The sequence below is a fragment of the Hyperolius riggenbachi genome, chromosome 6 (genome assembly GCF_040937935.1).
Source record: "Hyperolius riggenbachi isolate aHypRig1 chromosome 6, aHypRig1.pri, whole genome shotgun sequence".
Classification (NCBI taxonomy): Eukaryota; Metazoa; Chordata; class Amphibia; order Anura; family Hyperoliidae; genus Hyperolius; species Hyperolius riggenbachi.
This window is the reverse complement of record NC_090651.1, coordinates 333,678,440-333,702,557: the sequence shown is the minus strand read 5'-3', so window position 1 is coordinate 333,702,557 and position 24,118 is coordinate 333,678,440. Positions and strand designations below refer to the sequence as shown.

The 24,118-nt window shown below is 44.2% G+C and overlaps 1 protein-coding gene across 6 annotated transcripts in view; it reads right to left on the bottom strand.

Moving 5' to 3' along the window:
• The window catches only part of CIC (capicua transcriptional repressor), a 276,377-nt gene that overhangs the window by 7,559 nt on the left and 244,700 nt on the right, over positions 1–24,118 (bottom strand). For all 6 annotated transcript variants that reach the window (XM_068241499.1, XM_068241497.1, XM_068241500.1 and 3 more), the window contains 6 exons: positions 23,805–23,977; positions 21,515–21,699; positions 18,025–18,318; positions 17,001–17,190; positions 6,195–6,471; positions 1,354–1,577 (listed from right to left, as the gene is read on the bottom strand). In XM_068241499.1, coding sequence (XP_068097600.1) covers positions 1,354–1,577; positions 6,195–6,471; positions 17,001–17,190; positions 18,025–18,318; positions 21,515–21,699; positions 23,805–23,977 — 1,343 coding nt within the window. The remainder of the gene's footprint in view (positions 1–1,353; positions 1,578–6,194; positions 6,472–17,000; positions 17,191–18,024; positions 18,319–21,514; positions 21,700–23,804; positions 23,978–24,118) is intronic.

Here is a 24,118-nt window from a genome sequence, read left to right as displayed (position 1 = left end):
CTGTGGCGCAATGGAGGTGACTGGAAGAATGGTGAGCAAGCCCAAGGCAAGTATAAAACTTTTTGTTCTGAATGTCTCCGTTATACTTTAGGCTAGTGGCACACTAGGCAGAATTGCTAACATTTCTGCTCATAATGAAAATCTATGGGTCACATGAAACTACGCATATATGGGCGTGTTTATTTAAAACGCACAGCTTGTTGCATATTTCTCCAAAATGCATGTAACACACACAATGTATTTTAATAGAAATGCAATAAAACATTTGTTTTTATTTAAAAAAAAAAATATGATACTGTATTTTACTCTTATATAGAAAAAAAAACGGAAAACGCAAATGCACCTAAAAATAAAATTGGAGAAAACGCATGGTTTACAGCACTGCCTAGTGTGTCTTGAAGGGATCCTGAAGTGAGAGGGATAAGGAGGGTGTTTCTGACAACCATCTGACATGATGATTAGCTGCATGTTTGTTTCAGGTGTGTAATTCATACACTCTCCAGTCAAAGGGATCAGTAGGACTGGTATTGTTTGACCATGTTACGACTGCTTAATGTCGATCGGCAGCCGCAAGGTGGCTCCTCAGGACCGCATAACGCCGATTGGCGTCAAGTCCTGGGGGCGGAGTATGCAGGGGATCGCGCGCGCTGACGCACGCCATAAACAACCTGCTAGCCCATGATCGCCGCTAGCAGGTTGCCAAAAGAAAAACACTTATCTAAACAGCAGTGTGATCGTTGTGCAGCTCTGTAAGGCGACAGCTTTGTCACAAAGCTGTCCCCTCTAATGGCCCACAATGTGATCCCCTTTCACAGGCTGATGCTGAGGTGACCACTGATTGGATCGAATTTAAACAATAATAAAATGCATAAATTTAATTTAAAAAAAAATTCTGTATAAATGGAAGAAAAAAAAAAAAAAAGAAAAAAGTAGAAGGGAATAGGGTATGGGCTGATGCCTCCTCTCTGTCTTTATGGTGGGACAGGCCCTCATCATGCTTGGTACTCCAGTCATCTCTCCCAGCCACGTGTGCCCATTATTCTGTCCACGTTGCTCATTATCTCCATTGTTGCCTATGCAGTAGTATTGATTACAGGCAAACTACTCATCCCCATGACAAAAATAAGCCTGCCCCAGCACTATGCATGCATATACTAAATAGGCTTTTCCATGGCTTATGTCCATCTATACATATGATTGCAGATTAGCACACATAGTGAAGCATTGAAGCATGAAGGTAATAACCTGAGCACCTAGAAACCAGTCATGGCTGATGATAGAAATGAAGAGTATAAAATAAAAGCAACAGAATGCTACAGAAGGTGATTGAAGGATCATCAAGGTAAGACTCACTTGTCAACTGACTCAAACGTCTTCTTCAAGGGTGGGGGTCGCAGTTTGGGTTTTTTCACCGGCCCCTCCTTCCTGTCTGAAGCTTCAGGGGTGGGTGCTCCTGCCGACCTGCCTCCCTCTCCTGGGGAGCCGCTGGTGGAGGCAGGAGGGGGCACAGGGGACGATGGTGGGGGCGCAGCATCAGTGCGGCTTTCTGAGGCTGTGCCTTTCCAATCAGCCGAGTACTATGCAAGAGAAACAGACGACATTCACACAACAGGGCTACTGCTGGTCACCAGTACGGATGATCATTTTCAAGCTGTGTACATTTGCATACAAAAAGGTGGCACAGTGGATGGCACCCTCACATTTCAGAGCTGGGTCTCTAGTAATCCCAGCCAGGGCACTATCTGCACAGAGTTTGTATGTTCTCCCTGTGTCTGTGGTTTACGCCTACATCACCCAAAACATACAGATAAGTAATTGGCTTCCCTCTAAAACTGGCCCTAGACTGTGATGGACATGTGAATATAGTGAGGATTAGATTGTGAGCCCCTCCGATAGTGTCAACACTATCACTAACAATATACTCTGTAAGTAGGGGACAGCCTGCAATGCACAATTTGCATAATTCTGCATTAACCCCTAGTCACCAGTAGGGGTGGTCAGTGAGATGCAAATGATTCTGGCTTGCCTGCAAGCCACAGGCTAATTGCAGTTTGGAGCTGGGCCAAAATCTACATGACATGAAACAGACCAAAATGACAAGCTGCATACAATTTGCAGGCAAGCCTCTAGCCATCCCTACTCACCAGTTCCACTACGTCTACTAATACTACTACCTGCATACTACAAGAGGTGTAAGTCATGTCACATCAACCATCTTTCACAAGGCCTAATCAAAGTCACTACTGTGACTATCCACACCAGGACATGCTTGTGACAGAGCAAAACACGCTGCTTCTACCTTTCAAGTGATCAGAGAGGACTGTGCCTAAAATCCACAGGAGAACAGATGTAAATAACAGACAGAAACGAGACACAAAAAGAAAAATCCTGCACTTTCCTCTAGGGCGGAGATCTGCAAACCTAGCTCTCCAGCTATTAAGGAACTACAAGTCCCATAATGCATTTGCCTTTATGAATAATGACTGTGGCTGTCAGACTCCCGCAATGCATTGTGTGACTTGTAGTTCCTTAACAGATGGAGAACCAAGTTTGCAGATCACTGTTAGGGAAGGCTTTATTTCACTGCACTGATATTCTCTAGAGGGCGCTATGGTTCAAACTTTTGTGCTATAGGACATCTGCCACACACTGTGCCCGTTTTGCATCCCTCACTCAGACTTCTTGAGATATTCCAATAGGTGTCCTTCAGCCAAGGTTCTCAGCATTCCTTGGATATATACTCCTTCTGTAAGCATTTGCTCACTAAGTACCCCCAGATATGGTAAAATTTATGTCAAGTACGCCTAGACACAGATATATAGAAGTACATGGCAACAGTTTCCAGGCATTTATGATTACTTTTAATTTCCTAAAATACTCATTTTGTGTTATTTATATAGGATTTATCATTTACTAAAACGCTAAATTTGTTTTACTTAAAGGACCTCTGTCGCGAAAATCTTAAAATTTAAAATACTTGTAAACACAAAAAAAAGAAGTCCGTTTCTTCCTGAGTAAAAAGAGCCATAAATTACTTTTCTCCTATGTTGCTGTCACTTACAGTAAGTAGTAGATATCTGACATTACCAACAGGTTTTGGACTAGCCTGTCTTCTCATGGGGGGGTTCTCAAAGTTTTTATTTTTAAAAGCTCTTATTGAATGGCAGTTGCTCCATCCATCTGCCCCAAAAAAGTGTGCAGGGAGGCTGGCCAGCATCTTTGTATAAATCTTTTTTAGGAAATGTCTTTATAAAGAATAAAGGCCATGCTGACAATCCCCTATGAAGAGATGGACTAACCCAAAACATGTTGGTAATGTTAGATTTCTACTACCTACTGTAAGTGACAGCATCATGGGAGAAAAGTGATGTATGGCTCAATTTACTCTGGAAGAAATGTACTTCTGATTTGTATGTGTTAAATTTTAATATTTTTGCAACAGTTCCTCTTTAAAGGACACTGGAGTGAGAAGTATATGGAGGCTGCCATATTTATTTGCTTTTATGCAATACCAGTTGCCTTGCAGTCCTGCTGATCCTCTGCCTCTAATACTTTTAGCCACAACCCCTGAACAAGCATGCAGCAGATCAGAGGTTTCTGACAATATTGTCAGATCTGACAATATTAGTGGCATGCTTGTTCCTGGTGTTATTCAGACACTATTGCAGCCAAATAAATCATCAGCGTTTCCAGGCAACTGGTATTATTTAATGGGAAATAAATATAACAGCCTCCATTTTCTTCTCACTTCAGTTGTTCTTTAATCAACTATTTCAAGCCCACATGCCCCCGATGGACCCATCAGAATGGGGTACATGTAGCACACTTTGAGAGCCTAGGTCCTAGAGGATATGTACTGCTATAACTATAGTGGAGAGAATGTAGAGTGGTAGCTTATCTGATGTCAAGAAAAAAAAACCACACATATGTATACTCTGAACATTCCTAACGTGTGCTATAAAAATATGGGTAATCAGCATTAAAGCAGCTGGCAACATATACAAACCTACCGGTGTTCCAGCCTTTTGTGCGCCTCAGAAAGGCTAAGCTGCCAAAGCTTGCTGCAACATCAGAGGAAATACTGGCATGTGCGGCAGGCTTAGCAGAGCTCCCGGCGTCCCTAAGCTGGAAGACTACCAGCATTTCATCTCAATCACTAAGCTTACTCTAAAGCCAAGACACACTCTCAAACCTAAGCAAATCCAAGACAATTCAACTGCATGCTATGGAGCCTTGAAACCTGGTATGTACTGCTGAAGAGAGAGGCTAGTGAGGCCCTAAACAGTAACAGGTGTGTAATTGAATGCATTGAATACATAATTTACAATCTTCATAGTTTTGGCTGGCTGGGCTCCCATGCCAACTTCCTGTACTGATGTTGGATGCAGGGTGGCTGGACTGAATAGTCTATGACAAACTTTCTCAACCAGGGTTCCTTGAGTACTCTGTAGGGGTTCCTTGGCATTTCCCCCCCATCATGGAATAAGTATGATAGCGCACACTAAAATAGGGGATACTGTAAAAAGCACTACATTGGGGGTCAGAATAATAATGAGCACATTAATAAAAAGCACTAGAATAAGGGGACAGTGTAATAAGGGGCACTGTAATAGGGGGTAGTGAAATAAAAGGCCAAAACTACTCTTGAAGTTCATGTCTTTCGCAAAATTAATGCAGAGGTTCCTTGAGATCCAACAATTATTTACATGGTTCCTTCAAAGGTTGAAAAAGGCTGGTCTATGAGCTGTCCGGACTCCTCCCCCTATTGCATCATCACCCACAGGATGTAGTCAGGGAGGAGTTGGGAGGGGTCATTAGCCTGTCATTTCCTGTCCACAGGAAAGAGCAGAGGCAGGGTTGGTCTGTACAGAAGGAAAAACACCCACTTGCTTGCTCTTCAACTCCTGCATTGATCTACGGGTCATGTCACTGACTTTTCCAAAAGTCATCTCCCTTTAACAGCTTCATCAAATATGAAAATTATGCAAGTAATGGCATAATCTCCTTTCACATTTACTAACAGTAACAAAAATCTGTTCGTTTGAATTAAAGTTTTAAAGTATTACGGATTTTGCTTCTGTTCTGAAATACAAGCTTACCTCTGCCAATTTTTACATTAGTAAAATATACCAGGTCCAGCCCATATATTGAGCCGAAAGATCGCATATGTTTTCAGCACCTGAGTTATGCCAATGTGTTTACAGAGTCATTTTACAACTGTAGTATCATTGGAGACGGCTTCATAGCACAAAATACCAACAGAGATCAGCACAGACTGCTGCAGCTTGTTGACTTTCAGCATAAGCACACTGTACCTGCTTACACTGCTGCTGTACATACAGGGGACAACAAATATAAATAGTGCAAGTATATTGCACAATTGATTGGAGCCTAATTTTAAAGGGCAACTGAAGTGAGACGTTTATTGAGGCTGCCATATTAATATCCTTTTAAAAAATACTAGTTGCCTGGCAGCCCTGCTGTTGTATTTGGCTGCAGTAGTGTCTGAATCACACCAGAAAAAAGCATACAATATACCTTGTCAGATCTGACAATTTCAGAAACACCTGATCTGCTGCATGCTTGTACATATACATTGTACAGCGCCACGGAATATGTTGGCGCTTTATAAATAAATAATAATGCTTGTTCAGGGTCTATGGCTAAATGTATTAGAGGCAGAGATCAGAAGGATAGCCAGGCAACTGGTATTGCTTTAAAGGAAATAAATATGGCAGCCTCCATATATCTCTCACGAAGCATAAGTCTGGTACGTATATATGAGGACTGTGCCTGGCAGGGATTGAGACTCAATCACTCGGGGCAACAGTGCAGGGCCAGCGCGGTACGTGTTGCTAGCCTCCAGATGAACAACACGTTCTGTTGCTATATGGGGTGGGGGGCGGGGGAGCTGTACACAAATTGGATTCTCGGCAGAGTCAGTTGTTTTTAGCTGGCTTGGGCCCAGTTTAATGCATGTGTATGTGGCTTATACAATATGCATGTGGCGGATACGATACGTATGGCGGAATACATAAACTATGCAATCCGCTGTGTATGTCAGGAACTGTCCAGTGTACTGAAATCTGAATATTTATATCACTAAATCTAACTATAGCAGTGAGTCGGACAGGGTGGGTATTAGTGAGTCATTCAAGCTGTATACATAGCTGTGACTAGCAGTAGATAGTTACCAGTGATTCTTTCTTGGCAGTGGGAGATGGCGGGGGCTCCCGTTTGATGTCAGACAAGCCGGAGGTGGCAATCTGTAATGGGGATCCTGCAGATTTCTCCTCGGTTATAGTCTTTGCCCACACGTCTCGTGACGAGCGCTCCTCGGCAGCTGGCAGCCTCGGCTTCCCCGAAGCCAGGTCCCGAGATGGAGCAGCAGGGAAGGGGCTGGAACAGGAGGATGACGTTTCTGCTGCAGGCTCTCGGCCTACAGAGGCCCCTCGAGGTTCTGTTGTGTACCTATAAGAACAGTTACAGAGAATACACCTTTATAGCCAAACTCATGGCCTGAAATGAATGACGTCCAGTTCTGTTAAAGGATAACTAAAGTGAGAGGGATATGGAGGCTGCTATGTTTATTTCCTTTTAAACAATACCAGTTGCCTGGCAGCCCTGCTAATGTTTTTGGCTGTAGTAGTGTCTGAAACACACCAGAAACAAGCAGGCAGCTAACCTTGTCAGATTCGACAATGTCAAGAACACCTGATATGCTGCATGCTTGTTCAGGGTCTATGGCTAAAAGTATTAGAGGCAGAGGATGAGCAGGATAACTGGTATTGCTTAAAAGGAAATAAATATGGTGGCCTCCATAGCCTTCTTGCTACAGATAAATACAACAGTGATCTAAAAAATATACTACATTACTATTAAACCTGCAACCAGCCTTATTTACCATAACTGCACTCAAATGCTCTCCCTGTCAGTGATATTCACTCTGCAGAAAGCAAGACCAAGAATTCTCACCTCTTTGCTCCAGCAGAACAAGAAAAGGTTAAGTCATTTTACATTTAATCTGAGATCTTTAGTGCTCTGAAAAACGTTACTTCCAGATAAGAGCAGGGAAAGAATCACTGACACACCCAGAGTAACAAAAATAAATGCTGGAGTATAATTCTAAGCATCTCTGCATTACAACAGAAACCACGTGTCTACATGAGAGGGTGGGACTTGCAGTCAAAGGAAGTAAGTGCCAATCAGACCTCAATTTGGTAACGGGAAGCTATAGGAAAGAGGGGTCTTAAAGAGAAACTCCGACCAAGAATTGAACTTTATCCCAATCAGTAGTTGATACCCCCTTTTACATGAGAAATCTATTCCTTTTCACAAACAGACCATCAGGGGGCGCTGTATGACTGATATTGTGGTGAAACCCCTCCCACAAGAAACTCTGATGACCGTGGTACTCCTGGCAGTTTCCGGTCTGTGAACCTTGCTGCATTGTGGGAAATAGCTATTTACAGCTATTTCCAACTGCCAAAAAAGCATGCAGCAGCTACGTCACCTGCCAACAGTAAAAATGTCACCATGTAATAAATGTCAGAATGTAAATCAGGGATTTACAAGATTTTACAATGGGCAAACACTGACAATCATTTATACATAATTATTGTAAAAATTAAGCACTTTTTTTTATTACATTATTTTCACTGGAGTTCCTCTTTAAAGGAAACCAGAGACAATACAAAATAAAAGTTTGTTACATACCTGGGGCTTCCTCCAGCCCCACGCGCACAGATCGCTCCCACGCCGCCATCTTCAGCCTTCTGTATCCCGTAACTTCGGCCAGTCTGAGCAGCTGTCGGAGAGATCCGTAGAGAGCGCACTTTTCTTGCATAAACTGGCTGAAGTGACGGGACCCGGTACCGGCGATACAGAAGGCTGAGGACAGCAGCGTGGGAGTGATCCATACACATGGGGCTGGAGAAAGCCCCAGGTATGTATAAAATTGTTATTCTATATGGTCTCTGGTACGCTTTAAGCTTCTATGAATAGGAGCACAGCTGAAGCCAAGCAGAGCTGCCCAAAAGTTTTGTGAAATCTGCTGCAAAGATAATACTTATAATTTACACTTAAAGGACAACTGAAGTGATATTTCCTTTTAACCTCCTTGGCATTCTGATAATGTGCAGCCGCACGGCTGCGCATGGTTTTTTACACTTAATTTTTTTTTGTTTTAATCATGTAGCTAGCCTAGCGCTAGCTACATGATACCCTTTCCGATCGCCGCCGGCGATGATGGCCTTCAGGAGATCCCGTTCTGAACGGGATCTCCGTCAGGGCTTCCCCCGACGCCATAGCGACGGCCGGAATGACGTCAACGACGTTGTGACGTCATAGGGAGTCCTGATCCACCCCTCAGCACTGCCTGGCACTGATTGGCCAGGCAGCGCACGGGGTCTGGGGGGCGCTCGTTACGCGGCGGATAGCAGCGCATCGGCGGCGATCGTCTGTTTTTTTTTTTTTAATTATTCAAATCCGCCCACCAGGGCCTGAGCGGCACCCTCCGGCGGCTCGTCCAGAACGCTAAGGAGGTTAAGCAATATCAGTTGCCTGGCTATCCTGCTGATCCTCTGCTTCTAATGCTGGGGATACACTGTTCATTTTGAGCCGTGTATCGAGCCACACGATAGATTGCGGCGCGTCCCCGCTCGTCCCTGTGCGCGGCCGGATCGATTCCCACTCGTCCCCGCGGGCAGTTCTTTATCTTCTCTTCGTTTCTGGCCATTGTCCTGCCCACGGTATCGAGCGGGGAATTGATCCGCACGGGTATCGGACTGGTTGGAAATCATCAGCGCTGCCATCAGTGCTCGATTACACAGTTCAAAACGAACCGTGTATCCCCAGCATAATACTTTTAGCCACAGACCCTGAACAAGCATGCAGCAGATCAGGTTTTTCTGACATGGTCAGATCTGACCCGATTAGCTGCATGCTTGTTTCTGGTGTGATTCAGACACTATTGCTGCCAAATAGATCAGCAGGGCTGCCAGGCAACTGGTATTATTTAAAAGGAAATAAATATGGCAGCCTCCATATACCTCTCACTTCAGTTGTCCTTAACCATGATTTTGTTGGAGAATTTGCCTGATTCAGTTCTGGGTTTAGTTGGTCTTTAAACTAAAAAAAAAAACAACCTCTGGTAGAGTCAGAAATAGATATTGCAGTACAATTTGTTTTTAACTCTACCAGCAAGGGCCACCTACTATAGAATAGTTTCCTCTCTTTGTGCGTTTAGCTCCGCCAAGGAGATTTGGCAGGAAATGCCCACCGGAATGGGAGAGGTAGGGTAAGAATTGCAGATTGAATCAAAAATATTTCTGAAACAAATACACATAAAACGACAAAATGAACTTCTTCAGTGTAAATACTGCCTTCCAAAGAATAAAAATAAAACGTGATTGTACAGTGGAAGTGCAGTCACAGAGGTTATCCATCTTTGTTGGAATGTAAGCAGGCTCTTTATAGACTTACTGCACCAGGTGCAGTATAATCACGCCTTGGGAAAACTTCACTTGAAGCCCCAGGGCTGTGAATCTTCGTCTTCAATGGTGAGCGGCCACCGCTCGCTCCCGTTAGTGGGGAGATGAATGCATTAACCTAAGTCCCCGTGTCAATGAAAGCTGGCATCTATTATCTTCCTGGAGTTACAGTGTCAAGTATTACTTCATTTCACATGTTTACGTACGCGAATCGTAAATAATGTGCGAGGACATCTTGTGTCAAAATAGTAAAACTATATCTGAAGTGCATTTTATTTAATAAAAATACCAACACTGCCATCTAAAATGAACCATTTCCGTCCCGCACTCTCCCATTGTACCCATTTTTTTTTGTAGAGAAAAAAAAAATTACATAAAAAAAAAAAAAAAACAAATACCTTAGGGACTGAAGTCTTTTTTTAATAGGTACAGTATGCCAAGAGGGTATATTACTGTTATTTTTTAATTTATGGGCTTGTAATTAGTGATGGACGCAAAAGTGAAAAAATGCACCTTTATTTCCAAATAAAATATTGACGCCATACATTGTACTAGGGAAACATTTTAAACATCGGAATAACCGGGATAAACAGGCAAATAAAATGTGTGGGTTTTATCCACAGTAGAACATTTTATTTTAACACTATAATGGCCGGAAACTTTTTTCCATTTCTTTTTCTAGTTATTCCCCTTAAAATGCATTTAGAATAAAATAATTCTTAGTAAAATATACCACGCAAAGAAAGCCTAATTGGTGGTGAAAAAAAACCCAAGATTTTGTTGTGATTAGCAGTGATTAGAGATTGGCGAAAGAAAGGGAGGAGCGCCGACAGGTGAATTTTGCTCTGGTCCTAAAGGAGGTAAAAAACCCTCAGTGGTCGAGCAGCAAACGGTAAGAAGGCCACAAGGCTGCTCAGGTGCCACATTACCGTCCTGAAGGCAGTATAGGTACTTTTTAAAGCAATAATGAAGCAACCCAAAAAAAAAAAAATCAGAAGGCTCTCATGGTCATCTGTCAGTGTCCTTGTTCCAACGTTGTCCCCCATTCAACTTTCTACTTCTGGGAGCCTTGGAAGCACTCCTGTACCAGAGTGCTTACAAAGACAGTTGACTCCTTACTGCCCATATGCAAGTGCATGCCCGCGCAGTACAGAGCCACCGTCTTCGGGAGCACTCAAGGATATGAGTGCTTTCAAAGACTTTTGAGGATCCCCGAAGGGTTAAAGCACGGGATTGATTACTTTTTTTGTTTACTTTAGTATCACTTTACTTTAAAGAGGAGCGGTTAGCCTTACTATCTCAGAACCCCCCCCCTTCCCCAAATATATTAGTAGATAAATACTTGCTCTACTTGCAAAACATATATATTGCACTGTCCACATTTTGATTTCAGTGAGTTTTATATAGCAAATAGAGAAATCGGTTTCTGTCAGTTTCCATTTTGGAATCCCTGTGTCTGAAGCCAATCCTGATGTCATTTCCTCCCATAGTCTGTTTCGTCTCCTCTTTCTGATTATGTATGCATTGCCCGCCCTGCTCCTAGTCTTCAGACACTTCCACACAACTCTGCAGTAAGAAGTGCATCCTCACAAATCATTGGCCTAAATTCACTAAGCTTATCTCCTGTCTTTAATCACGTTTCTAGAGTGATCACCATGGTGATGAAGCATGTAGTATTCAGGAAACATCTTACCTCAGGCAAGCCTAAAGTTAACTCTTCTGTCTTTAAGTTAACTCTTCAATCTTTAAAATAATTCCAGAATTCTAAGGTTGAAGACAGGCTGTTAATTAACTGCATGTGAAAATAACTACAGAGGAGGTAACAACTACAGAGGAGGTAACTTAGGGAATGAAGAGATAAGATAACTAACTGTGTGGGGGTAAGTTTACTCTTGCCTTATCTCCAGCATGATCTTAGTGAATTGAGGCAATTGTGTGACATTGTAGACATGCTTTATTTGTATGGATCGGATCTCAGCTGAGTCACTTTCTCAGCACAAGAAATCTTGGCCAATCAGAGAGGAAAAGAGGAGTAGAAGGGGAAAAGGTGAGTGAAAGAAACTTCAGCCAATCAGGCTGCATTAGTTATGTCTGAGAGGAAAAGGGGAGGAAAGAAAAGAAGGAAAGAAAAGAAGTAAAAAAAAAACAAAAAAAAACAGCATGCACTGCAACTTCTCTTTTGCGGCACATGTACCGTACCAAATAAGAGCCAGGGGACCTGGTAAATGATATTCTATTGAGAAGAAAATAGAGAGTGTTTTTTTAACTTTTGGATTGCCTGGTTAGCATCCTTATTATTTGTTTACCATATAAAAATAGAGAATTGATTTTTGATTTTATGCCTAACAGTAACTCTTTAACCACTTCACCACTGAGGGGTTTTACCCCTTGAACACCAGAGCAATTTTTACCTTTCAGCGCTCCTTTCATTCATTCGTCTAAACCTTTATTATTACTTATCGCAATGAAATGAACTATATCGTTTTTTTCGCCACCAATTAGGCTTTTTTTAGGTGGGACATTATGCCAATTAGGCTTTTTTTAGGTGGGACATTATGCCAAGAATTATTTTATTCTAAATGTGTTTTAATGGGAAAAAAGGAAAAAATGTGAGAGAAAAATATTTTTCAGTTTTCGGCTATTATAGTATTTAAATAAATGCATGCTACTGTAATTAAAACCCATGAAATGTATTTGCCCATTTGTCCCGGTTATAAAACCGTTTAAATTATGTCCCTATCACAATGTTTGGAATTGGCGCCATTATTTTATTTGGAAATAAAGGTGCATTTTTTTCAGTTTTGCATCCATCCCTAAATACAAGCCCGTAGTTTATAAAGTAACAGTGTTATACCCTCTTGACATAAATATTTAAAAAGCTCCGTCCCTAAAGTAACTATTTTTTTTTTTTATTGTATTTTTTTTTTTTAATTACAAAAAAAAAAAAAAGGGGAGTGTGGGAGGTAATGAGTTAATTTATTGTGTAAAACTAATATATTTGTATATGTAAAATGCTTTAGGGTGTAGTTCTACTAAACAGTGAGTTTGTGTCCATGCGACCTGTAAGCGTCCGTAAGGACGCTTACAGGAAGCACTATGAGGCTGCGAAGATCACAATGATTGCGCTGTTTCTCATAGAAGCAGCAGATCATTGCGGGGGCTTAGATCAACAAACGGGAATGGATTTTCCCGTTCATTGATCGGGCGGCGGCATGCACGAGCGGCGGGAGCGCGGACAGCGGCGGGAGCGCGGACAGCGGCGGGAGCGCGGGAGGTACGGATTTCTCCGTCCCTTGGTTTTATAAGGGTGGAAAAAGGGACGGAGAAATTCGTACCACGGGGGGTAAAGTGGTTAAGGAGGACCTAAACTCATGCACAGGACACGGATTAATCCACCCTGTTAGTGTTTAGAGTGAAGAGCTTGTCTAATTCTCCCTCACCTGTGACTAACCACAAGTGTAATTTGATATCTCAGTGGTGTCAGCTCAGGAATCTCGGCAGACCAACTCATTTGCAAATACAGCATGTTAACCATTTGTCTGCTTCCATGAAAAAAGGCAGTAGACATACTGTAGATTTATTGCAGGAGTTCTGTGGGCTGCAACAAGAAATTGTATTTCTGTTAAGGTTATTATGCTGTTGCTTATCTTTTAGAGCAGAGAGGAAGTTCTTAGTTCAGGTCGGCTTTAGGGAATGCAAACCTATCTCAAACATATGCTTAAGTAGTTAAATGCATGTGAAAAGGGTGCAATAAGCACTAAAATAAGCTCAGGTAAGCTCTGGGTGCAACACTGCCCTTACTCTACTCATCCTCTTTTCCCAACTACTGTGTAGGTATTAGAGAAATTGAAGTGTACCAGAGCTCAAGGCATAGTAAGAATTGATACTTACCCGGGGCTTCCTGCAGCCCCATAAGCACGTGAGAGTCCCTCGCCGTCGTCCTGGAGTCTGCCGTTCAGCTGCAATCAGCCCCGCGGTTCAGTCACGTCAGTCAGGGTCATCTGAGCATTCGCGGACCTCCCGCGAATGCGCAGAAGAGACAGGCTGATGCGACTGAAACAGTTATCTGGGCTGATCACGGCTGAACAGACCGCGTGAAGAAAAGCAAGGGACTACGCTTTGAGCTCTGGTTTACTTTAAGAAGGTAGCACAAGCATGTGCCTTCATCTTTCACCACAAGATGTCAGACTACACACAAATATTTCAAAAGTATCCCAACTCAGAACTGCACGGACTTCAAATGCAGCCTTACCAGCGTAGGGTGGGGAATGCAGATTTCACACTCCACTAAAGGAGGTGAGCATTTCCTTCAACTTAAAGTGGATCCGAGATAAACTTTTACTCATTGCATAATGGTGTTCCTTTCATATAGTTTATAGGGCATTCCTTAAGCCAAATACTTTTTTTGTTTTAATATTCAAATTCCCTATAAACTAAACAAGCCTCGCCCACAGCTCCTTTTGTGCCTTGGCAGTAGCAAGGTATTATGGGAGCTCAGTCTGGACAGGAGGAGGAGGTTACTAGCCATTGATTTCAGAGGCAGAGGGGAGAAGGAGAGGGAACTGAATTTACACACAAGCAAGCTGATAGCATCTCCAGCCCTCAGCCTGTGACAATGTGACAAACAGAACATGACTGCTCTCATTGTATCACAGGAATAAATAATCATAAACTGTTGAAGCTGTTTGCAGCTAGATATGCTGTGTAAACTATCTAAACTTTAGATAAGATATATAGACAAGTTACTTGTTATAGTTAGTTTTTAATCTCGGATCCGCTTTAAAGTGGACCTGAACTCTTGCACAGGACAGAAGAAAAACTGAGAGAAATGCACCCTGTATGTATTTAGAGAGTTTAACCTGTCTAATTCCCCCTGATCTGTGAACACAACTGTAATTTGATCTCAGCTGTGTCAGCTGGCTGCCCCGGTAGAGCAGCTAATTTGTAAACACAGGATGTTAACCCTATGTTTGCCTCCATGAAAGCAGTAAGTGGACACTGCATATTTATTTTAAGATTTGTATCAGCTGTAAAAAATAAATGTTTTTCTTTAAAAGTTATTATGATGTTGCTTATCTTTTAGAGCAGAGAGGAAGCTCTGGGCTCAAGTCCACTTTAACGCTAGTTTATAGTTTTACATGAACCAGAATTAGAAGGGGACTACACTGAAAAACTGTCATATCAGAATAGCAAGCTGGAACTGTGTAAAATGCAATTAAGAGTATAAATTGCTTTGTACTGTTGTCTGTGTGCCCTTAAAGTGAATGGGAACCGCATTAAAAAAAAATTAAAAAAATGAAGCAAATACTTACCCAAGGAGTACAGACTAACCGGCAAGCTCATGGTGACCCAGAACTCATTGGAGTGTGTAAGGGACTACAATGGTCCTAAAAGCCCCCTTACTAAAATGCTAAGAAAAACAAAAGTTTGCTTTCCTAAAACAGAAAGAATTTGCAATAATTCAGGCTGAAGTGAGCTTGAGATGTCTCCCAGAGCATCACTGCTGAATATATGCAAATTAACCATTGTACCCTTAGAAGCTAAACACACCTCCAGAACCGCTGGAATGCAATGATGTGTCAGCTTGTTAATTTGTACAGAGCCATATTAATCCAACATGCATACAGACTGTTTTGGATTGTTTGACCCTCATCAGTGCATGGCATGGATTAAGTTGGCTCCTAGCAGTAGGGCTTGTAACCCCGAGAGGTACAGACTAACCAGCAAGCTCATGGTGACCCAGAACTCATTGGAGTGTGTAAGGGACTACAATGGTCCTAAGGAGAGGGAAGGCTCTGGGTTGTATAGAGCCTTCAAGTCTCCTCTCTCGGTGCTCTCTATCCTGTGCTGCCCCCCCCCCCCCGTTTCAATCCCCCGTCGAGCCATGTCCTCCCAAAGACGTGCGGGAGCCATGTCCTCCCAAAGACGTGCGGCTCCATACTGCACAGGCGTGAGCGTGCAAGAGAGCGTGCTTGCGCAGGCGCAGTACAGGGCTGCCCTTCTGCAGGAGCACTCGGGCTCCCTGAAGACTTCTGAAGCCTCCTTCGGCCAGGTAAAGCAGTATTTCACTAAATTAGTCAAATACTGCTACCGGGCGAGCCAGCACTGGAACGAGGGGACCAGGAGAGGAGCCGGAAGGCTCTATAGGACCCAGAGCCTTCCGGCTCCTTGGGTAAGTATCTGTCTCATTTTTTACAGTTCCCATTCACTTTAACAGAAATGTACCTTAATTTGCTTTTTAAAGGAAATAGAAGGAAGTCACTACCTTGGAGCAAATATGTGGAAAGAGGGTGGATACCGCCTTTGTGAAGTAGACTATCAATTTGTTGAATTGAACCAATGCCAGCGTAAAGTAGATATTTTAGTCAGTAATCATTTGTGATATCAACTGGCAGTCCCACCTTGGAAAACTAATTTAAAGAGGAACTCCAGTGAAAATAACGTAATGAAAAAAAAAAGTCCTTCATTTTTACAATAATTATGTATAAATGATTTAGTCAGTGTTTGCCCATTGTAAAATCTTTCCTCTCCCTGATTTACATTCTGAAATTTATCACATGGCGACATTTTTACTGGTGGCAGGTGATGTCAGTGGAAGGAGATGCTGCTTGCTTTTTTGGCAGTTGGAAACAGCTGTTATTTCTCACAATGCAACAAGGCTCCCACAGTGTGATGTCAGCACCTCAGTGCTGTGAGGTGCTGACATCACACTGTGGGAGGGGTTTCACCACAATATCAGCCATACAGCGCCCCCTGATGATCAGTTTGTGAAAAGGTAAAGATTTCTCGTGGGAAAGTGGGCACCAGCTACTGATTGGGATGAAGTTTCTCTAACAACATACAGAGCATAATGCTGTCAAAATCTATCAACAAAAGGAACAGAGGCACCAACAAAGGATACAATACACGAGATTTATTCTCGCTTCAGTGTCTCTTTAAAGGGAAGGTCCGAGCACACTAAAAATAAAAAATCCACTAACCTCAGGCTTCCTCCCGCCCCCTGTATCTGTCCTGTGCTCTCGCGCCGCAGCTCCGGTGGCTCCCGGTCCCCTCCAGAGCACATGCAGACTTCGCTAGGTCAGCATCTTACTGTGCCTCCAGCGTGCAGCTCACGGAGTCACACTGACGTCATCCGAGCTGCACTGCGCAGGCGCAGAACTACTGCGCGATACATATCAAATGATGTCAGCACGGCTCAGAGCTGTTCGCACAGGCTCAGTGGGCAACTTGTGCCGGAGGGGACCCCAGGGCACCAGCAGGGAGCGGAGCTGCGGCAAGGGCACAGGGTGGCAGGCAGGGGCTGGAGGCGGATTTTGTTTTATTTTTTGTCTTCTCGGATGTGTCCTGTAAGCATATGCAAGTACACTAATAAATTAGGAGGAGAAACAGAACACTGCAGAGGTAACAGAACATATGGTATGCAAGGTGCCGATCTGGCCTGCCCTCTTGGCTTAGCATAAATATGGCACATTGGCCTGGTTTGCTCAGTGGTATGGTGGTGTTCCTTACTTTGGTTCAGGCGTCTCTTCACAAGGTGGCAACTGTGGGGTGCGCGAGGAGCTGCGACTACATGGTGAAGGGGGTGTGGCTTCATATGACCCAATAGGAATGGTGGCAATGGCTGCCTTCACTTTCTGTGGAGGCTTAGAGAGATTCCTCTGAGACTTGGGAGTCACCAAACTAAATGTAACAGAGGAGGCTGCAACAAAAAGAAACATTACTGTTAAAACAGACTATATGAAGCTACAAAGGCTAAAGTACATTTAATAAAAGAATTGGATTCAGATGTGTAAAAGCAATGCATTTACCATCGATTGTGCAAGCACTGTGTTCGATCAAATTTTGGAGGCACTGTTCTGTAACCCCCAGGGGCTCATAACGCAATGACAAAAACAAGAAATTATGCTACTCATCGGCCGTGTGAATTGACCCTAAATGAATCCTGTAGCAAACGTGTTTCAAAACTTATGCTGAAGGAACATGGAATAATCCATTTCACATATAGTGGACGTTAACTGCATCACCTATCTAGCTAACGGTATACTCCTTTAGGTTTGTTTTTTATCACTCTCCATCCTCCACTTTCAAACGTCACCAGCTTTTCCTCTTTCTACAGGAAAATGAAGAGGCAGCATTCCATGTGGAGTATAGCATGCGCAGTACCACACACAAGCCGTACACAGGCAACCTAGTAATTGCTTACCAACTTTCCTGCATTTGTGTGATTGCCTGCAGAGGTAAGAAAAGCCAGAAAAGCTGTATAGGTGATGCACTTTACCTTCACCTATATGCGAGGAGGATTATTTGAGTGTCTGAAAAAGCACACATACAGAATAACCTCTAGGTGTGCTGTAACAACTGTAGGGGGTTTGAATTTCATTTTTTCCATGATAAGTGATCCTTTAACTGCCAAGATGCACATTCTCTGCAGAAATAGTTGTTTTTATGATATTGGTTTAGACAGCAAGAGTGTCTAGCAATGATCAGGTACGAGAAACGAAGCAGCTGTGTGTAACGGTGAAATAATCCATACCAGTGACGGTGGAGACTTGAGATGTGCAGCTCCCTGTAGATGGCGCTGGTGGGGCACTGATTGTCGGAGGGGTGTTAATGGCTTTGGTCAGCATGGTGGTTGAAGCCGCCGTCATAGTGCCAGTACTTGCCACAGTGTAGACTAAATTCTGAGCAGGAGAAGCCGCTGCCACAGCTAATGTGCTGGACACAGCGTTTGGGTATATTAAGACCTGGCTGCCGCAGGTAGCGGGTACAGGAGGGGTAGAAGCTGGAGAAACCGCCACCTGCCCTGGGGCAAGAATATGTGACTGCCCTGGAAAACAAAAACACAACACATAAGAGAAAGTGCAGATATAAGAGAACACGAAACGCTGATGAATTTAAAGTGATTTCAAAAGATTTCACAGTCCTACACTGATCAGCTACAGCAGTACAACTTCCTCCCATCATGCACTGGTTGGCATCTGCCAGCTTCCATGATGGTGGAACTACCGGTTACTGAACATGTACTGTGAGGTGGAAGTCATGAATATATTATTACTTCATGAAATTCTTCTATAAAATGAAGACAACTAAATTCTGTATATTTAAAGAGTAACTGTTAGCCCCCAAATTGAAATTTAAAACACTATTGCAATGTTTTATTTATTATATAAGTGAGCCAAAAAGCCAATGTACAAGTTAAAAATCAATCTAATTTTGTTACTATCTAACCTTTTCCCCCAGCTCCGGACGCAAGCCGCATATCAGATACTGTAGCATGCAGAGCATGCCTATGTCTGGCCGACCCCCCTCTCCCCCCCAGGACCAGGTGCCAATATATTCTCCCCACCGCAGCTGACCGCTCTGACACGGAGAGAGCGGCAGCACTTCCAGAGCAGCACCGCAGAGCAGCCAGCGCCGTGCATCTCTCTCACATGTGATTCTCTCACATGTGACTCGGCGGCGGCTGCTCTGCGGTGCTGCTCTGGAAGTGCTGCCGCTCTCTCCGTGTCAGAACGGTCAGCTGCGGTGGGGAGAATATATTGGCACCTGGTCCTGGGGGGGAGAGGGGGGTTGGCCAGACATAGGCATGCTCTGCATGCTACAGTATCTGATATGCGGCTTGCGTCCGGAGCTGGGGGAAAAGGTTAGATAGTAACAAAATTAGATTGATTTTTAACTTGTACATTGGCTTTTTGGCTCACATATATAATAAATAAAACATTGCAATAGTGTTTTAAATTTCAATTTGGGGGCTAACAGTTACTCTTTAAAAATCATGTATTCACACGATTATATACAGAGACTATACAAATATTAAGCAGGCAACTGATAGGATTGTGCCACCTACAGAAACCAGGTAGTAATGCATGCTGGCAAATGTAGGACTGCTGGGACCTACAAAATTTGGTAGATGCGGCTAGTCCGTGGTGAAGATGATGGGTGGATAACGTACACACCCGTATCATGCATGTCGACCCTCCGCCTCCCCCCGGCACAGAAACAGAACAGGTCGTCAGGTACACAGCTGACACGCCTCTGTACAGGTCCGGCCAGCGATGTTGCCCAAGGGGATCGGGTCCTGATCCCCAACAGGCGACATAAAATCAAGAGGGGTGTACGCACCTTTAGGCACGTAGTTTTAATGCTTTTAATGGCTGGTCAGTGTACACAGACAATGGGATCTAAACATACAAAGCTCACAATCAGATGTCAGTCGTTAGCATGATCTTTATATAGGGGTTTAACACTGCATTGCTTGAGCAGCCTGTATTTCCTGAACTACTGATTATTTTGACACGCATTCTGTACTGAAAGGAACCTTTGCATATGCACTTTGCATTACATATTCAGATTCAGACGTTCAAACCGATCATTCATGATTCTTTCAGGTGATAGTACAGGACTCCCTTGGCACTGCCATATTCTCAGAGTTTGAAAACCTTTTGCTGTTCACCATTAACTCTCCTGGCGGTTTATTAAAATTTCGCCAGGGGGCAGCACAGCAGTTTTTTTTTAATTTATTTATTTTATATCATATAGCGAGACAAGGTTGCTCAGCGGCATCCCCCCAGCCGGAGGCGATCGGAGAACGGGATCTCCTGGAGGGCTTCCCCCATCCGGGCGGGATGACGTCACCGACGTCGTGACAGCAAAGGGGACTCCGATCCACCCCTCAGTGCTGCCTGGCACTGATTGGCCAGGCAGTGCACGGGGCCGGGGGGGGGGGGGGGGGGGGCTGCGGCGCGACGGCAATCGGATTGCACACGCAGCTAGCAAAGTGCTAGCTGCGTGTAGCAGAAAAAAAAAAATTATGCAAATCGGCCCAGCGGGGCCTGAGCGGTGCCTTCCGGCGGCATAGGAAGGTTAAAGAAACCTTGTAATGGGAAGAAAAAAAAAAAAACAGCTGGGGGATACTTACCTCGGGAGGGGGAAGTCTCAGGGTCCCAATGAGGCTTCCCCATCCTCTGCAGCTTGGGGGAATCCAGCGCTGGCTCCTCCAAAAGACCCTTGACAAGGCTGCGCAGGCGCAAGTAATATTTTTCCATTCTGCAATCCTGCACAGGCTGTTCGGGTAGAGCGGAAAAAGCAGAACCGGGTCGTATCCATTCTACTGTACAGGCGCAAAGGACTAGCGCCTGCGCAGTAGAGCTGATACGATCAGGTTAGGCTATTTCTGCTTGGTACTGGTTTCATTACAGATTTTTTTTTTTAAGTTTCTCTGCTAAGAGCCTCTCTCCTCCCTCGTGTACAATCATAGGCAATAGGCAGACAGTCATTTAGGATGATTTTGGGTAACAATGTTTAAAGTGGACTTAAAGGAATACTTAAGGGAAAAAAAAAAAATGACATTTACTCACCCGGGGCATCCCTCAGCCCCCTGAAGCTGGCTACGCTATAGCAGCATATAGCGAGTGGGAACGCGGAAAATCAGCCGCGTTCCCAGCCTGTCGGCGGCTGTCGCCGAACCCGGAAGTAGCCGCCGGCGGGGACAGGACGATCGGAGCGGGGCTGCGAGGGCACCATCCAGCTTCAGGGGGCTGAGGGATGCCCCGGGTGAGTAAATGTCATTTTTTTTTTCCCCTTAAGTATTCCTTTAAACTCTTTCACAGAACACTGTACTCTTGCACAGGACACGAGGAAAGCAGAGAGAAATGCACTCTGTAATTTTTTTTTTTTTTAGAGAGTAGAGCCCAATTCCCCCTCATCTGTGAGTAATCGCAAGTAATTTTAGCTCTCGGCTGTGTCAGCACAGAAATTCTTCAGTCTTGGGCAGACAGCTAATATGCAAAAACAGGAAGTTAACCCTTTGTCTACTTCCATGAAAGCAGGAAATAGACATCACAGATTTAATACAGGAGTTCTGCAAGCTGTAACAAAGAAATGTTTTTTTTCTTTAAACGTTATTATGCTGTTGCGTATCTTTTAGAGCAGAGAGGAAGTTCTGAGTTGAGGTCTGCTTTAAATCAGTTATATACATATACAAACACACACCACAACAGCTGCAGGACCGGGTGTTAGCTTACCTGCTAATAGTGGCTGCACTATGGCCTGACCATTTGGACTTATGGTTGTGAAGCCAAGTGCCATGGACCCTGTACCTAGTGATGGCTGGATACAAGGGGCAGTGCCCGCAGTTATCGTCTGGGAGTGCGAGCTAGTGGTCACCAGAGGAAGTGTGGTGCCACCTGCAGAGGGCACATACGTAATCCTGTACAGGGGAAACAGAACGGGATTAGAAATATCAATATCAACCAATATCGTTTATAAATGTACAAATCTATTTCTGCTGACAAGTATTCAAATCAGGATAGACATGTGTAGATGTTCAGTAGAAGTGATGCAGCGGCTGCTGGTAAGAAACAGAGGAAGGGGTGATCACCGTGGTTATAGCAGCAATGCTATAGTCCGTGCCCTGAGTGCAGGTAATTTGGGGATATGGCGATTGGCAGACCCCAAATTAGTTCTCCCTCCGCGTTGCTACGACTCGGAGTGGGAATTGTAATTAGCGCCGTCCTGAATTTGTGCGGCAGCAGGGTAAGCTGTCCTTCGGCTCACCCTGCGCCATCATAAGCGCCCATAGCGAAAGTATGTTAATAAACATTGCTGCCTGGACCAGTCTCTAGGGCTGGGACTCACAGGCAGGGCAAGGCAGAGGCGAGAGAGGCTCTAGCCTCAGGGCGCAGTGTAGGAGGGGGTGCACAACTCACTCAGCTATCATTCCCCTATTGTTTTTGAAGCAGAGAAAAATAAGAAAAGGGGATACATGGCAGTGACTGCAAGCCAGATAACTAAGAGATTAAGGGGTTGGGGACCCTGGGGTGCCTCTTAGTCTAATAGCAATCAGTGTGTGACCGCTGGGGTGGGAGGGATTAGGGGCGAACTTTGGTGTTTCAGCCTCGGGTGCTGGAGGACCTTGTCCCAGTTTAGCACATAGGAGCTGTTTCAGCCATGCTTTGGAACCACTGGTGATTCCAACAGCACTAACTAATGAAAGGCAATTGTGATGAATCCACAGAAGTGACTGCGATTTCCTGCAATCACGGGTCCTGCAGCATTTTTGGAATGACTGCTCTTCATTGCATAGTCTCTCCTATTATCTCCCTTGGAAAGAGAAGCGGTCACGTTTTCAACAGAGATTGATGCCTTTAAACAGGGTACCTAGATAAAAAGTATTGATGGTCATGTCTGCGATTCATTTGACCAGACGATAGATTTGCAAAGCTCTGCTGTGCTGCAATCACATCCTGCTTTAGCACATTATCAGGACTAGCAAATCAGAGACTTAAATATCTATCTCCTGACCAAACTGATCACATGCTTCTCCATGAGTTCTCCTAGGCATGACCATCACTAATAAAAAGACCCTGTGAGGTCATCAGCTTTAACCCAAGACTGAATGGAGCTGAATAAGGAAGTGCCAGAAGATTCTAAGTGTTCATATCTGAAAGAAAATGCATCAGGTGTGAGGCCACCTTAACTTAGGTAAAGGGAGAAGAGAAGTAGGTGGTCCCTGCTAAATGCAGGGGGCAAACCAACTTGGCAAAAATATCCAGTGTGATTGAAAGAGAACCCGAAGTGGATCTTCGGGAGGCAGATGGGACACAGAGCCATGTTCTCTGCCTGATCATATGGCTCTTCACTCTCTGCCCCCCCCCCACCGCCACACTATAGAACAAAGGGTAGAGAAATTCCGTTTAAAACGCCCGCCAGGGGCGTTCCTACAGGGTTTCATGAGCTGCCTCTCCCCCTGGCCGCGCTTCCTGCCGATCCCCCGCCTCCCTGCACGCTATGAGAGACAACCCAGTCTCTCAGTGCAGCGTCATGACCCAGGGGTCACGCAAGTGAAAGCGGGCCACTGTAGCCCACAGGAGCGGCGTTTTTTTGTGGCTACTTGATCCGCTCAGCCCTGTGGATCAAGTAGTCTACTTTTTTTTTTTTTGCCCACCTCGGGCTCTTTTTAATTGTAACTCAGACAGGAGAAGGGCAAACACAGCACTGTTGTGTGTGTGTGCGCCTGAGTGCCTAGCTGGCAAACCAAATAATGTTCTATAAAGGAAAACATTAACTAAGGTCAAAAAGAGTCGGGGGAGAGGGTAGAAAGTAGAGTGTATGTCAATGTTGGCATAAAGACAGGTGAGGGCCTACTTAATAGGAGTCAAAATCAAACTTAACTCCAAAACAATTAGAAAAAAAATCAATGCAACACTTAATGCACAGCAATCAAACAAAAACGTAAATGAAAGGCTAGAACAATGAAAGGCAACAAAGCAGCGTTGATTCGCTTCCAGTTCACTATAATTGTTCTGTAGTTACCTTGTGGATGATGGTAGGAGGACTTTCTGGGGTTGAGACGTCGCTGCCATGACAGTGGCCGTTGCCATGGTCACAGGAATAGCACTCTGGAGTGTTGCATTGCCGGGGGGCACTAAGGCACTCTGTTTAGGAGCCGAGGGTTGCACCATGGGCATCGGAGTGATTTGTATTATCTGGAAAGGGAAAGATAATAAAATGAAGCTATGGGAAATAAAGAGACTTGGCTCCTGTATACAGGCTCACCCTAAACGTACGTGCGTGCGCAATTTATTTACCGTATATCCTTCTCAGAATGCAATTTTCCTGTACAGATT